Source organism: Sitodiplosis mosellana, unplaced genomic scaffold, assembly GCF_009176505.1.
Source record: "Sitodiplosis mosellana isolate CC-2019 unplaced genomic scaffold, AAFC_SMos_1.0 Smas_scaffold_5432, whole genome shotgun sequence".
In the NCBI taxonomy this organism is placed as follows: domain Eukaryota; kingdom Metazoa; phylum Arthropoda; class Insecta; order Diptera; family Cecidomyiidae; genus Sitodiplosis; species Sitodiplosis mosellana.
In genome coordinates, this window is record NW_022600674.1 from 13,785 (window position 1) to 31,030 (window position 17,246).

General features: G+C 34.9%; 1 protein-coding gene across 1 annotated transcript in view; it reads right to left on the minus strand.

Moving 5' to 3' along the window:
* LOC129572720 (chondroadherin-like) overlaps positions 1 to 17,062 on the minus strand; it is a 24,848-nt gene extending 7,786 nt beyond the window's left edge. Inside the window, exons 1-7 of the mRNA XM_055452740.1 lie at positions 16,542 to 17,062; positions 15,901 to 16,061; positions 11,167 to 11,327; positions 3,411 to 3,577; positions 2,717 to 2,866; positions 2,403 to 2,605; positions 2,244 to 2,345 (exon numbers count right to left, since the gene is read on the minus strand). Coding sequence (XP_055308715.1) covers positions 2,244 to 2,345; positions 2,403 to 2,605; positions 2,717 to 2,866; positions 3,411 to 3,577; positions 11,167 to 11,327; positions 15,901 to 16,007 — 890 coding nt within the window. The 5' untranslated portion in view covers positions 16,008 to 16,061; positions 16,542 to 17,062. The remainder of the gene's footprint in view (positions 1 to 2,243; positions 2,346 to 2,402; positions 2,606 to 2,716; positions 2,867 to 3,410; positions 3,578 to 11,166; positions 11,328 to 15,900; positions 16,062 to 16,541) is intronic.
* Between the last annotated feature and the right edge of the window lie 184 nt (positions 17,063 to 17,246).

Genomic DNA, 17,246 nt, shown 5'->3' on the forward strand with positions numbered 1-17,246 from the left:
GGGTCAGTTGACATCGGGAGAAGCTCCAATAGATAGATCTCGTCAAAATACATTGAGATACAAACTGGCCTGGGGGGGTTAGCCACTCCCTAGCCCGCAAATTGGGTTTATATTTTTCCCCAGGAGAAAAAAAATTTTCCCCCGGGGAAAATCGATTACCCCCCCCTTGGGATACAGATTTGTATCTGATCGAAATGAAAAAATGTATGCGCCTTAAATCTAGTCCTTGTGAATGCATTCACATTGTACATGTACAATAGAAAGACGACGTCGCGACCTACCCAGGCAGCTAGTCCTCAAAGAGAAAAATACCACTCTGAAAACCTGAACAAGCCTTAATAAACACAACTGAATCTGTCACTCAATAGCACTACAGATTTACATTTTGCCGTAACACATTAATATTGTAACGAAGAGCCAAAGTTATGCTATTACAATTGTAATGCCAAAATTTAGCATTACCGGTAATATTTAACAATTGTAATAGCTATTACTTGACCCGTCCGTTACAATATTAACATGTTACCTAACATTAACGGTAATAAAATTCTGGAAGTGAGTTTTGGTGGATCCTCAGGATCGTTCAAAACTGCTCCTGGTTCTGGAAGTGGGTTTTGGTGGATCTTCAGGATGGATCAGACTGGGTTTGACAATGCCCTGGTCCATCTTGAGGATCCACTTCCAGAATCAGGAGCGGTTTTGAACGATCCTAAGGATCCAACAAAACCCACTTCCAGAATTTTCTTACCGTTAATGTTAGGTAATATGTTACATTTCTATTAGTGGGACGTAAAAGAACGCAAGTTGGTCCAACTTCGTAGCAATAAAGAGAAGTATGTTTCATTGCAACTAATAATGGTTAAAAGAATGTATGTTCGTTTTTAGCGGGTCCTCGCGGTTTTCCACGGTTTCCGCGGAACTGATAAGAGATAACAACTTGGTGTCTTCGGCAAAGTTGTAGCACCTGAGGTCTTCTATAACATTGCTGAAGACATTTATCTCTTATCTCTTATCAATTCCGCGAAAAGCGCGAAAATGATAAGAAGAAAAAAATTCTATATAAAATTTGTTTTTTTCTGTGCGCGATTTGCGCGCAACTGATAAGAGATAAGAGATAGATGTCTTCAGCAATGTTATAGAAGACTTCGAGTACTACAACCAGACGTGTGCAAGGTCAAAAATTCTAGGGGGGTAAAATGATTTTTCCAGGGGGGGTTTGGAAATCGATTCTATCTAGTGTAAAACCAGTCTCCGAAAAAAGTGAGGACTAAAAAAAAAAAAAAAAAAGGTCCTCACTTTTTAAAATCGATTCTATCTAGTGTAAAACAGTCAAAATTCCACAATGGGGATCTAAAATTTTGCCAATGGGTGTCCAAAAACAAGTGAAGACCTAAAAAAAAAAAGGTCCTCACTTTTGAAAATCGATTATATCTAGTGTAAATTTTTCCACATCGCTGGGGGGGGTCCACATTTTGGAATCCTAGAGGGGGGTAAAACCGGAATACCCCCCCCTTGCACACGTCTGACTACAACTTTGCCGAAGATACCAAGTTGTTATCTCTTATCAGTTCCGCGGAAACCATGAAAAATCACGGAGGCTAGACGGGATGCCAACATACTTCCTTTCAACGCAAATAGAATCAACAGAAAACATACTTTCCTTTTCAAAAATATAAATCGACAAAAAAACATACATTCTTTTACGTCTCACGAATAGATTTGGCATTACATTGCGTGTGTAATGTTAGAAAATCGTATTAATAATGTTAGAATTCTGGCATTACCGTTAATGTTAGGTAACATAGTAATATTGTAACAGACGGGTCAAGTAATAGCTATTACAATTGTAATAACATTACATGAAATTTTTGTTAACGTAATGCTACTACCTACTACATTTTTAATGCCGGTAAATCTGTAAATAGCACCTCAAATGCGGTTTGATTTTAGCGCGAATTTATAATGTAAATACACCACATAACTTCATAAACAAACCACGGACTTGACATAACCTCAAAAGTGGTTTGTTTATGAACTGATATGGTGTATTCACATTATTATGAAATTCATACCACTAAAATCAAACCACATTTGAGGTGCTATTCAGTGACAGATTCAGTTGTGGTTATTAAGGCTCGTTCAGGTTTTCAGAGCAGGTATTTGCAAGAATTCAAAATTGTAAAGCAAAAATGTGCCTTTGAACCTGATAATGAAGAAAAATATGATTTCATGATTAACTTTACCTTAAAAATCTCATGCCTCGAAAACTATTGGCATCCAGGCGCTTGATTTTATTACCAGACATGTTAAGGAGACGTAATACGGAATTGCGAGCAAAAGTACCCCTATAAATAAAGATTCGAGTCAGAAATAATCAAGTGATCATATCAAGAATAATTTACCTCGCAATTTCAGTGATGGCATTGTATGAAATATTGCAGAAACTTAATTTTGTCAGGTCAGCAATATGAGACGAATCCAATTTTGTAATTTCATTATAGCTAATATCAAGACTTTCCAAATCACGTAAATTTTTAAACTGATTCCTTTTGAGTTCTTTTATTTGGTTTCCATGTAAATCAAGAGTTTTCAATTTTCGTAGTGACTAAATTTTTAAGGATCCCAACATGCGATAAAAATGTTCAATTTAACAAAGGAAAACTGACTAAAAAGTAAAATCAGTTGTAACTTATCTAATTTTAACGGTTTTCAGTACCTGTAAAAATTCAACGCTAACTTCAGTAAGGTTACCGTTTGATATATACAAACGCTCTAACGTTTGACTAATTGGCCCATCAAATGCCATTGAGTCTAAGGTTTTGATTTGATGTTTATCCAATTTGAGAGATATTAGCTTGCCTAGAGTCTGAAACAAATAAATTAGGGAATCTTGTTATAATAATTAGACACCTCTCTCTTTTACTATAACTTTTGAGCCACTGAAGGATTTTAAAATTTTTTGTATTTTTCGAAAGATGTTGTATCTTTCTCAAAATGTACAGTGCACCCCCGCAAATTAGAAAACCTCAGAAATTAGAAATGAATTTCAGGTTTGAAAATTTGTATGGAAAATTTCTAATTTCCGGGGTTCATTTCTAATTTACGGGGTTTCCGAATCATTTCATTCGAGACAAAGGGAAATTTAGTTCATTTTCAATGAAAAAACGTAATGAAAAACTTTTCCATTTCGTTGAATAACTATATTAGCAGATAAGCTGAGATTTTCGACGTTTACCATGAAGTCAAAAACTAAGTCACGAAGTAATCTGTTCCATTGTCTGCGTTAATCATCAATTATTAACAAATCGAAACCGATTTGTTCCATCAGAGAATTTGCATATATGTATATACATATGTATATGTATAATATATATTTATATATAAAAAAACTGAGTTCAAATTTTGTTTACCTTGAACGATATCGGGAAGGTATTGAGTGATGTGTTCATCAATTCAAGCTCTGTTAAGGTTTCGTTGGCCCCATTAAATACATATTCATCAATATTTTCAATCGGTGTGCTACGTAAGAGGATCTTATGTACATTTAATTTAAGGAATACTGTTCCAAACAATATATCTGAAATTATGTAGTGTGATATTTTAATGAGAGAAATCGCAACAAGTAATATATGAAAGCAATTAAAGATAGGCGATTGTTGTCGAAGGGTATATATGAAATTATAAATAAATAAATAAGAAATTTTATGAAAGTTTGCTGATTCAACGTTCCGTTTGTGGCGAGAAAAAAGTTTCTTAGGCCCTCAGACGCGCTAAGCTTAAAACCGTTATAGTAAACTTCCGATTAAATCCCATTTCAAATGGGCCATTTGAACACACGCTTATAATCTCGCATTTATTGTATACAGAATTCGAAGTGTGAAATTGTGAGGCGCCGTGGATTTCATGCGACAAAATTCAGTACTAATTGGTGTGATTGAGCTGTAAATAGCCGTAAGTGATTTCGACATATTGTGAAATACCACAAAATCACACCAAGTAGTACTGAATTTTGCCGTACGAAATCCACGGCGCTCTACAATTGTTCAAAATTTGACAGTAAAAGGGTGCATTTGAATGAGATTATAATTATTAATCGGCAGTAGGATTTTTTGTATTTGCATTTTACACAGTACGCAGCCGTTTTGTTATGATTGTAATCGAATTGACATCGCTTTCATTTGTCTAATTTGACAGTTCGCTGTCAGTGTGATAAACAATTTCATCTCATTGGAAAAATATACATTTAGGTAATATTTATTTTGTTAAATTTACATGAAATGTGCAACTAATTTTGAATGAAATGTATTTCAATTGTTGATGGGCCTATTCTGACATAGTCTGATCTCGTTGATCCTGACCCCTGCTGGCGAAAATTGACCCCCAACGATTTTGTTGGACCCATTGTCATTTTCCAACTTTGTTTTCAAAAGTGAGGACCTTTTTTTTGCTCCTCACTTTTGCCTCCGAGGGATCATTAAACACTAGATAGAATCGATTTATTTGACCCATTTTGGACAATAATTTGACCCATCATTGTTTTTGGAGAATGATTTCACACTAGATAGAATGCATTATTTGACCCATCAGTGATTTTGAAGAATGATTTTACACTAGATAGAATCGATTTTCAAAAGTGAGGACCTTTTTTTAGGTCTTCACTTTTTTCCCGATTCCGATTTTACACTAGATATTTAATTATTAATTTTTGGTCTGACCCCCCCTGAAATTTTTGGTGTCAGAATCTATGTGGGCCTTGCCCGAAATATATCGGTCAATTAGCAACAAAGTGCATTTTTATTCATAAACGGGTGTATGGAGGCAAAACAAAACCAAACTGCATTCCATACAGTGTTTGTAGTACACCTGCTAGCACCAGTTTATGCCTTCGGTGCCATTTATGTACATTGTACATGATATATGGCAACTGTCAAAAGTTGCCATAGCGTCGTTTCTACCAGTGATCAGAAATTCCTCGAAATATGTCCGTCCATCCGTCCATCCGTATGTTCCACTATAACTGTGATTTATTTAATTCATGGCTCTCTTGTTATATATGCCGTTTGATTTCTCGCAGCCTGGAGAAGGTTTTCGGATATGCAGTTTGTTTCGATTTTCAAATTAAATTTTTTGGAGTTTGACAAAAATATTTTTCATCTTTTTTCTGTTAGTATATGTATGTGTGTCCTTTGGTTATCAGTTTGTAAAATGGCATTCTCATGAGCCCGTTAGGTGCTCTGCGTAGCGACAATTATTCATACAGGGTTGTAGTACATTTTTGTGGAAAATATAAAAAAATATTCTATACTAGCAGAATCGCTACGCTCAGCTCATTAAATTCAAAAAATTGCTAATAAGAAGCATAATACCAATATATTGAATCTTGGAATGACATCAAAGTGGACCTCATTATCTTTAATTTAAGCTATTACATGCATTGATATTATGCTTCTAATCAAAATTACGTCACTTTGGAAAATTAAAAAAATATTCTATATATACATACACCACAGGCCATAAGTTTGGATACCCCTATGAATGAATTTGGCCCAAAATTTTTAAATTTCAAACCGCTTGTCCAATTTCAACATGCTATACGTCGTTGGAAAGGTCTCGGAGAGTACGTATCATTTTTGGTATTAAACATCAAAATCGGACAGCTTTTGGCCAAGATATGGCTGATTGAAGATTTCGGCCAAAAATTACAAACGGCCATATCTTGGCCAAACGCCGGCCGATTTTGATGTTTAATACCAAAAATCACATCTACTTTTCAAGACCTTTCCAATGGCGTATATAACTTTTTAATCCGATGGCCCGTTTAAGACTTCGATTTTGGCTCCCACAGCTCAAAGGCCAAAAGATGGCCATAGGCCGGCCAAATGTTATCTTCCAAATCATCCATTCGGTCAGAATTTTGATATATTTTCATATCCAATACTAAATTTCAAGTGAAAATGTTCAAAAAACGTAGAAACAAACGTTTCAAAGGGGTATCCAAACTTATGGCTTGTGGTGTATATTAGGGTGGTTTTTTTCGGGTCATTTTCGAAATTCAAGTGTGGCGATTCATTTTCATAGGAGGTTGGACATAAAAATGAGCCCTGTAAATTTTCAGTGCGATCGCATAACGTGCCTCATCGAACTCAAAGTTTGGATCTTGGGTCCAAAGGAATTCCACCAAACTATGCAACCAAAAAACCCACTTATGGTACTGCGATCACCATGAAACTTTCAGAATCTTTTTATTTCACTGAAAAATGAAATGCCTGAAAGTGTCAGGTGAATCGAAGCATAATTGAACGGTTTGGAGCGAAAATTTAATACAGAAAAGTTGAGCGGAAAAATGTCGATGATGAATGAGCGGAAAAGGGATAGCTATATAGTAAACTGTATAGTAAACTACACACACGAAAAAAACCTTCGAATTGTATAAAGAAATACGTCTAATATATGCCGTTAGTAGGTTTCCTTCCAATATTCCCATGTATTGACAGGAATCCTACCAAACAACACATATACGCACATACAGTCATTGGCGCATACACAAACGTCATAGATGAGTTGACGTTTGTGTATGCGCCAATGACTGTACATGCGTATGTGTTTTGTTTAGTAGGATTCCTGTCATTATATGGGAATTTTGGATGGAAATCTACTAACGTCATATTTTAGACGTATTTCTTTGTTTGATTCAAAGGTTTTTTTCGTGTGTGTATAGTGAACTATATAGCTATCCATTTTCATTTGACATTTTTCCGCTCAACTTTTCTGTATTACATTTTCGCTCCAAACCATTCAATTAGGGGTAGCTCCCATGCAATTATTCTAATTTTCATCATAAAATCGACCAAAAAAGGCAATTTTTGTATGGGAGGTACCCTTGAAACATTTTCGATTGGCCGGATTTAAACTTTGGGCCATCAAAGCAGCCAGGTGTATACACTCTTTTGAGGGAGTGACATAATGGTCGGTTTTGCCGAATTTCCAAGCCGTTTTTGAGATATTTCGATGCGTAAATATCTACCAATATAAACTTCAGCGATCAACATCAACAGAGACACTATAGCACATAGCATTAAACGCACTATTGCTTCACACTTTGTACACACTTTGGCTTTGGCGCGCGTCGTACGTTTTTCAAACGTTTATGTTTGATTCAAGTATTTCACCGATTTCACCGAATTTTCTTACTCAATGTCAATATATTCATTCTTACTTGGAAGTTTTTTTTTATTGCAATGATTTTTTGAAATATATTTTGTCGAGAAATATTTTTTTTTTTCAATTTCCAAAATTAAATGAAATTAAAACACATAGCATGAAACGTATTCATAGTAGAAATGCAAGTGTATTAGTGTGGGTATCCGAATCGAATGCAGAAAATAAAAATACAGAAAGAAAAAATGCAGAATTCATTTTTGCAGAAACCCAAAAACGCAGGAAGAAAAAATGCAGAAAAAAAATTTGCAGAAAAGAAAAAAATGCAGAAAACCAAAAACGCAGAAAAATTGAAAAAAAAACGATTTTTTTCGAAAATTCTTTGACTATAATAGATTTGAACGAAATTTCATTTCTATATGGCTCTTTTATACTGAGAAAATACATGCACTTCACTTTCTAGCAAATAGCACAAGTCCACCAAAATGTTTGAATTTTTTGTTCATTCTATGGTTTAATGAAGAAAAAAGAGGTAGGTTAACTCCTATATATTTTTCTCTCTCTTCTCTTTCTATTCTGACGTCATGATGAATGTTCGCCGTTGATTCGTTTCGACTAGAGAAGGAATGATGACGTCATGAATTGCTCAATTTGCTTCAATCAAAAATAACGTGATGATAGGAATGAATTGGAAAGTTCACTGTTTTACACTTGGTGGGACAACTGTGCTGGGTCGAAGTAAACATATGAACGCGTCATAACCAAAAGAACAATCACTACCCAACACTCTCTCATGATGGGACTCTCATCAATTTGGTCATTCAAAGGATAACATGCATACAATTTATCGGTCCCAATGAGAATTTGGTTGCATGCTTTTTTGTTGCCTTTCTCCGGTTTTTCTTCTTGTTTGTTTTCTTATTTGTATGGAATTCTGAGCCATGCTCATGAATGAGACGACATACGTCAATAACTTTCTCTGTAGAACAATTCGCATGAGGGAGAAGAGAGAGAAAAATGTATAGGAGTTAACGTACCTCTTTTTTCTTCATCAAACCGTAGAATGAACAAAAAATTTAAACATTTTGTTGGACTTGTGCTATTTGCTAGAAAGTGAAGTGCATGTTTTTTCCCAGTGTAAAAGAGCCATATTGAAATGAAATTTCGTTCAAATCTATTGTAGTCAAAATTTTTTTCGAAAAAATCGTATTTTTTCAATTTTTTGCGTTTTTGGTTTTCTGCATTTTTTTCTTTTCAAAAATTTTTTTTTCTGCATTTTTGGGTTTCTGCATTTTTAGCACTACATGGAATGTAAATTAATTCTTTTTCCTATCCAAAGTTCTAATTTGAAATGAAGCAATTACGTCTAATTACAAAAATGAAATAAAATGATGTACATTGTACACGTAATTCTCTTTTGAATCTCAGAAAAAAAAATTCACATTATTTTAATTCTCAATGTGAAATAATGTACAATACATAAAACCCATTATTAAAGATTACAATATAAAATATAGAATTATAATTTTATTCAATTGATTGATTTATTATTATTTATAATATCAATATTATTAATAATTTTTGTTTTATTGGTACTTGAACTTTCTCTTTTTCCCTTCTTGACTGAATTACGTAAATTAACAATTTCCACCATGACATCGTCGATTAGTCATCTTTCCGTTTAAATTTTTTTTAAATGTTTTCATTTACCACTTAAGAGGTGAATTCGGATGAATTAACATAAAAGCATACCAAAGCTTGAAATATTTCGTTAATGCATGCATCGCGCTGCTCATCGTAAGTGTGAAGAGTATAACGAAAAAAACAGCGACTCTGTGTGTGCAGAATCGTTATTGTGTATTTATGCGTTTCGTTGAACGCAATGCGTGAAAAATATCTGTTATTTTTATGCGATATTTTTATCCCATATGAATAAAAATATCCCATAGTAATCTCTGATCCAAATCAATACTTTCATAGAAAATCAAGATCAAACTGCCAATACCCATAACTTTTTCTTTTTTGGACCAATCGGGGCACTTAGACCGGCGTTAGAAAGGTGGCGAGGAGGAGCTTTTCTTGGACACCTCAGACCACCCCCTGGGTACCCCCTTCGTAAGATATGGGTATAGATTTTAAAATTTATCGAAATTTTCCAACCGCTATATTTTTGCCTCGACCACACTTTAAGCATGGGGTATGGTATTTCCGACTATTTGGGCCAAGACCATTCCAACGGTACCTAACATGCCAGGGCCCAAATAGTGCCCTGAGAAAATAGCATACTTACTGTATATATACTCGTGACGCAAAAACTGGCATTTTTGATATTTGGCTTGAAATGCACAGTCTATGGTGCGTCGCTTGTCGGACTACCGTCCTCCGTGATAGTAATAGAGTAATATATTACTGTGCTATTACTTCTTCGAATTTTTTTTGGCCATTCTAGGGTATGGGTATGGGGTTAATAAGTAATACTGATAATTTATTACCTATTACTTTACTTCTATACATTTTTCCCGACCCAACATAGATAGAGTATTTTTAACTCTGAAGAAAATGGCGCAGTCGAGGGTTAACAAAAACTCGTCTTTTTTTATTACGAATTTAGATCATTTTTATGACGACTTTCATGGTGTTTCGAATCATATAATATATTCCGATTTTTTGTACATATTTGCTATGACATTTTATGACGTTTTTCATTTTCCTTAAATATTGGTCATAAATACTTTCGTAAAATATACGATTGGTAAACATACATGCACGCATGTATTTTTAACACTATGACGGTTCTTCTGACATTTCACATATTCCTGTTCTTTGGGGACCCCAGGGCCCCATATGTACTTCATATGAAATCTGGACTGTGATAAGAGATAACAAAATAGTGTCGGGGGCAAAGTTGTAATGCTCGAAGTTTGCTATAATTTTGCTGCAACAAATATTGCTTATCCCTTATCAGTTCCGCGAAAAACGCGAAAAACCGCGAAAATCGCGAAATTTTCCCACCTTAGTTTTAGTGAAGCTGATAAGAAGTAAGAGACTTGCTTCTTCGGCAGAAATGTAGAGCAGGCCGAATACTACAACTTTGCCACAGACACCAAGTCGTTATCTCTTATCAGTTACGCGAAAAAATGATAAGAAAAAATTCGCGGTTTTCGCGGTTTCCGCGTAACTGATAAGAGATAACGACTTGATGTCTATGGCGAAGTTGTAGAACTCAAGCTGCTCTACAACTTTGCCGAAAACCATCTTGTTATCTCCTATCAGTTTCGCGGAATACGCGAGAAACCGCTGAAAACCGCGAAAAAACGCGTTTTTTCTTATCATTTTTCACGGAACTGATAAGAGATAACGAGATGGTGTCTATGGCAAAGTTGTAGCTCTGGTCGAGTACTATGATTTGCCGCAGACCCCAAGTCGTTATCTCGTATCAGTTACGCGAAAAAATGATACGACTTGGTGTCGTAGTAAAGTTGTAGTACTCGACCAGAGCTACAACTTTGCCATAGACACCATCTCGTTATCTCTTATCAGTTCCTTGAAAAGTGAGAAACTATGAATTCGCGTTTTTCACGTTTTCACGGCTTTTCGCGTAACTGATAAGAGATAACGACTTGATGTCTACGGCGAAGTTGTAGTACATAAACTAGTCTACAACACTGCTACAGACACCAAGTCGATATCTCTTATCATAGTCCAGTTATAATATAAAATAGCCATGGGGCCCTGTGGTCCCCAAAGAACAACCGCGTAACATGTTTTGCGGCAGGCTGTATTTTACACATACTCACACATATGCATATGTTTTTTTTTTCATTCGTGTAGAGAAATGTTCAATCTATACAATGAGACTTGACTCCGTTTGATTTATACACTGTTTAGTACTTTTATTCAACTTTAAATTTCGCTTGTGGCCCTGGATTCCCCAAGAACCGTCATAGTGTTAAATTTGACAACTAAAAATAAAAATAAAATAAAAAATAAAAATGCAAAATTAAATACCGAAATTAGATCTCTTGATGTGCAAAGCATCAATTGGAACCTTTTGATCAGCAATATTGGCCAAAGCAACTGACAGGCTTGCCAGGTTTGTGTTTAAGCACTCGATAGTAGTCCCAATATTCGTTACCTTTGTACACTTGCATGGATGTATGGTTAAGGGGCTAAAAAAGGAAGAACAAACATTATATTCTCTCAATTCGAGTAAATAGACCTACATTACAGAGATCTTATTTTGCAACAGAGTAAAGCGCAATCCAAAACCTTTCAGCGTTTAGTTTTCATTGCTTTTGAAAGTTCACTAACTTGAATCGTGAATGACGTTCAAAATAACATTTCTGACAAATGCTATTTCCAACATTTGGGGAAACCTTACGACGAAAGCATTTACTTATACTTCCAAAAAAATCCGTTTGGATGCCGTTATGCATTGATGGCTGAATATGATCCATTAACGCTTCACTTTGTTATTATTTTGTATACGGCTATATTACTTTTCCGTACACACCGTGTCAAGGAATATATATATAAATAAGGAATTGGTTCTGAAAACTTTTTTCACAAAATTAGCTTAAATCATCGTAAAAACTCATGAAACGTGTAGAAAACCACTTTTTGAGACGTTCTCTGTTCGTGTGCCGTCGTCGTTTTCGTCGTTGTCGTTGTCGTTGTCGTCGTTGGTGTTTGTTAACACGATAACTCAAAAAATTATTGGGATAATCAAAATCTGGAAATGCCAAAAGTTTTTTATCCGAAAAACTTAGTTTAAGTTCGAAGATGAGCCATTTTCAATTTGATCCTGGGTTTCAACTTGCCCTAGGAAAAACCTCAGAAAATTGACACTTTTGTATGGGCGGTACCCGTAAATCGACTCCTATTAACTTCAAACTTTCTGAGGTTTCATTTTTTAGAGAAAAAATAAGATTCTGAAAGTTTGAAGCCAATCGGAGTCGATTAACGGGTACCTTCCATACAAAATTTTCGAAATTTCGACTAAAATGACCGATTTTTCGATTCCGATTGGCTTGAAGCTTTCAGAGGTTTCATTTTTTAGAGAAAAAATAAGATTCTGAAAGTTTCATGTTGAAGTTTGGTTTTTGTCGAAATTTTCTTGGAAAAAATTGAGGGTCAAAACCAAATTTGTGCAAATGCGATCAGCGTGAAACTGTTAGAATCTCATTTTTCGCCAAAAAATGAAACCAGGGATCGAAACCAAGCCAAACCGAATATTTGGTTTGAGTGTGTGAATAGACCAAACCATTCGGAACATTCTGAAAAATGGTTTGTATGGCATACAGAAACGTTTATGCTTACATGTACAATATACATAGTATACGATACTAACACAGTGACAACACGCTTGAATGTTGCTCAGACAAACCATTCTGATGCGGTTTGCTCCGATGAACAGAGAGCAAAGCAGTGAAACCGTTCCGAAATCGGTTTGTATGAGAAACGTCAAACTGTTTTCGATCCCTGAATGAAACCTCAGTAAGTTTGAAGCCAATAGGAGTCGATTTACGGGTACCTTTCATACAAAATTGTCGAAGTTTTAACTGAAGTGATCGATTTTTCACTAGAAAACTGCCTTTATTCAAGAAATTTCACAAAAAATAACCAAAAGTGCGGACAACGGTACGGTTTTGTTACGCGTTTTTCCTATTTTGCCTATCCTTAGCCTATTTTGGACCGGTGACAATTCGGCTTCTATAAATATTTTCATGTTTGGTTATTTGCTAATATCCCTATGTACATTGTACAGACGTGTGCAAGGGGTGGGTTTTTTCGGTTTTATCCCCCTCATCTAAGATTTCAAAATCGAAGACCTCCATCTGGCGATTTTAACTAGTTTACACTAGATAGACGACGATGCCACACCAAACTATTTTAAGTACCGGCTAGCACGAATTAAGTGCGAAATTCAGCATTTCACGAGCTACCGTGCAGAGATCTCATTTTGTATATGCCTATATTTCGAGCTATTAGTAGTTGCTATTTATAGGCGATAGCTGTTGAGTGTTGATGTTTTGAAATAGCAGCTATCGAGTTCGCAGTACAAAATTCCAGATTTGGGAAGTCAAATTTGAGGCTGATCCGAGCAGAATTTGGCAAAAATAATGCGATTTAGGATTCCCATAGGAAATGAGTACTGGAGGATTTTACTTCCAGAACACATTGAACCTGGTCAGGTTCACCTCCTCCACAAGATTCACTTCCAGCTCCGCGAATATTTCATGAACCCTATTTTTTAATACAAGCCGAAAACAAAACTAGTAAAAACTTTTGAAATATTGGCTGAGCTGGTCGGAAAACGACATTAATTCCAAAATATTCGAATCATTGAAAGGTTCGCACAAAATCACATTTATGGCATAGGAAACACACTAACGATGGCCTGTTATGGATCTATTTCCACCTAATTTTTGACGCGGAATCGATTTAGAATTAATTCAATCCTGCCTGATGGATCCAAATGGTCGAAAAATGGCCATGCTCCAGCTTATGTAAAATTTTTCACATGGGGGTCACCAGATTGACTTGGTACTAGTCTCACTTTGGGGTGAACGATCACATTTCCTAACAAAGCCGGAATATTTTTGCTGATATCGCCAGTCGTTTTGGAGATATGAGGGTTCAAAGTTGGAGAAATCCTGAAAAAATCGATTTTTATCTCTGCATGGGCTTGGAATTTAATTATGATTTTTTCAGTTTGTACAGCTTGACGAGCTCCATCGATTGGGACTATTAGCCACCAGATCTGGGTGGGTTCACCCACACCAGATGGTTCCAAAGTGTGGACCAATTTTTTTGTCTTTTCACCAGGATGGTATTATCAGCCAAAATAGGCCCATATAAAATTCGTGGCAGAAAAAGTTGATTTTTCGACCAGATACGATACCCAGACCAGCATAATTGTATAAAAATTAAGTTTCCGGTTTTACCCCCCATCTAGGATTTGAAAATCTGGGACCCACCATCGAGCGATTTGGAAAATTTTACACTAGATAGAATCGATTTTCAAAAGTGAGCACTCTCAAAAATCAGCCATATCTGTTATTAATATACCTTGTAGTAAACGCGTTTATAGTGTTTCACTGTAGTAGCAAAGTATCCTATTAAATTCCACTGTAGTATTACTACAAGAAAATTTAATAGGTAACACCGCTACTACAGTGAAACACTATGAACGCGTTTACTACAAGGTATATTAATAACAGATATGGCAGGATTTTCGAGAGTGAGGACCTTGTTTTTGTCCTCACTTTTTTCAGAGACCGGTTTTTTAGGTCTTCATTTTTTTTTTGATATAACACTCATATTTTTTGTGAAAATAATTGGATTTGTGAGCAATAGAACATTAATATGCCCATCGATTTGGTGTTGAACCCGAATTTTGTCTGGAAATTCTTAGTTTTGCATGGGAGATAGCCCGAATATGCCTTACTCGGTACTTTTGGCACATAGAACTTCTACTTTTCACCAAAAAAATGGGCGTCTACGAACAATAGAATACAATTTTTCCCATCATTTTCGCCTCAATTTGTCTTTTTCATACAAAAATTCATTGAAAAACGACACTTTGGATTCATTACACATAATATGCATTTGCCGCCGGCCATCTTTTGGTTTGAAAAGTCATTTATATTCTAAAATATTTGTCAGATTTGCAAATATTGGAATATTAGCTAAAATTGCAAACAGTTTGTTGAACAAACTTTGTTCACAGATACGTGCCAATATGTACCGATTTTTGAATGATCAACACCTCTAGGAATAGTCTCGAAAATAGTTTTCCGCATAAGTTCTTTATCAATAGTAATATTCGGAATTTTTGAGCTATTACGGCAGAATCAATTTGTCCCAATTTCGCGTACCAACTTTTCAAGATTCACATTCAACTACGCATAGAAATAAAAGGCAGACGTTATTTGATCAATCAATAACTAACATACAACAACTGTTAATGTATGTATTAGGGGAAAACGGAGTGAGCCGGGACACCTCTTTCCTCTTCCTAATTTTTGGAACCCATTTTTTAAAAATAAAATAAAAATAAATTACTTTTTGTGAAGGCTAGAACATATCTTCATAAAATCAATCATTTCGATACTATATAATCCACCTTGTGGACGTTTGGATAAAAATATCGACCAAAATATTGTCACTATTGAATCAATAGTATTGATCCACTTGCATTCAAGTGTTACAAAGTGTTATTCTCGGAAGCAAACCCAATAGTACGTTGGAAAAAATACTTGCTGAAAGCATTTCACTTGCAAAGTCGGTTCCAGCCTAGATTTCCAAGAAGTGTTTTTCACTCTTTACGACTACACTGAATGACTTTTGCTGTGCGTGCTAATACGTGCATTTAGCAATGAAGCGGAATATGTAGCGAGCGCACCATGCATCCTCGTCTAATACCATTGATTTTATATATAAAATAACAAAAAGAAACGACAAAAGTGACCTCTCGTAGCGGCACAGTTGAAACTAACGAAACAAACACAATTGAACATGTCATTTTCATGTTCAGTGTTGGTTCTGTTGTTTACCGTATAGCCGGAGAGAGATGTCTACAGCTTAGTGGCGTTGAATGACATTCAACACCCATGGCACCATGTTCATTACGTTGACTGTGTCATAAAAAATATATCCTAATAATATGAAATAAATGATTCTTCGACGCAACAGAAGTAATTTTATTTTCATTTTAGTTCAAGTTATAATTATTATTACCTTTCTGGGCACCTATATTCATCTTCATTGGAATGAATTTGGGTTGTCAAGTTCAGAAAAACAATCAGAACAATGCTCCACCTATTAAGCAACGATTGTTTTGACATCTTTCCACTAGCCGCACAAAACGCACGAATTATTTTTAAACAAAAACCAGTTTACTATTTCAATGAAAACACAATTAATTTTATATTATTAATATTATTAATATTAATATTATTATTATATGGTACAAAAATAACAAAGAAGGAAAATTATATCAAAATGCACATTGAATAGTTAAACTTTGATAGATGGCGCCAATGGCATTTTTTATGCCGCTTCCCTTATCGTATGAAAAATAGTCTAGGATGAGAAAGTTTTTAGTTTTGCTGCAACAGTAAAATCTTTCGAAAGATCGTTGATATTGAGTGGATCACAGAATGTTTTTACTACAATTTATAGTTTTATAAAATCATTGCGAGTTAATTGGTGTTAACTAATTACATTTCGGCATACAAATATTTTTTATGGTAGTGCTTGGTTCCAATCATTTACAGTGACATCCATCTTTGATATTTAAAATGTCTCTTGAAAAACTGGCTTATGTTAAAATGCACCTAGTAATTCCTGCTCTGCAATTATATTGTCTATTGCCTAACCAGTAAACACATCATGGTAAGTGTGGCTGAGTATATGAATCAGTTTGAAACTCTTTATGGTAAATCTTGATATTCTCATTGCAGATTATGTTTGAATTCATTATGAAATAATTAAGACCTGAAAGTATTGTTTGGTTATTTCATTGATGGGGATATATTTTATAGTTCACACAAAAGCTACATAAACCAACCGAAATCTAACGTTTAAGAGAAGCAAATTTTAAAACAATTTCAACAACAAACTCAATAGTAAATATTGAAAATCTCACTTCCACATTATAATATTAGATTGTACTCAATGAACAAATGTCTTGCAAACGAAGAGGTTCGCAACAGTATACCACTCATAGTAATAACCATATATGATACTGAAGGTGGGGAGCATTAGTAATGGAGAAATTGTAGTGAACCATGTGATGAATTTATTTATTCTTTCGAAATATTTGAAATTACGAACGAAAATAGCGCTAAACAAATTAATTTTTCTATCAATCCGAAATTTTTTTAAATTCATGTATATTGTATATAGATAGATGTATGTGAAACTAAAGACCTAAAGTCCCATACACTTATTAATTATTTGTTATGGAATAATGTTAAATAAATGTAAATTCTGTCCATGCATCTCGTTACACCAAACAAATCCATTAATATCTTTTTCTTTTCATTTTCTCCTTCCAATACATTTAGTTTATACTTAAGCAA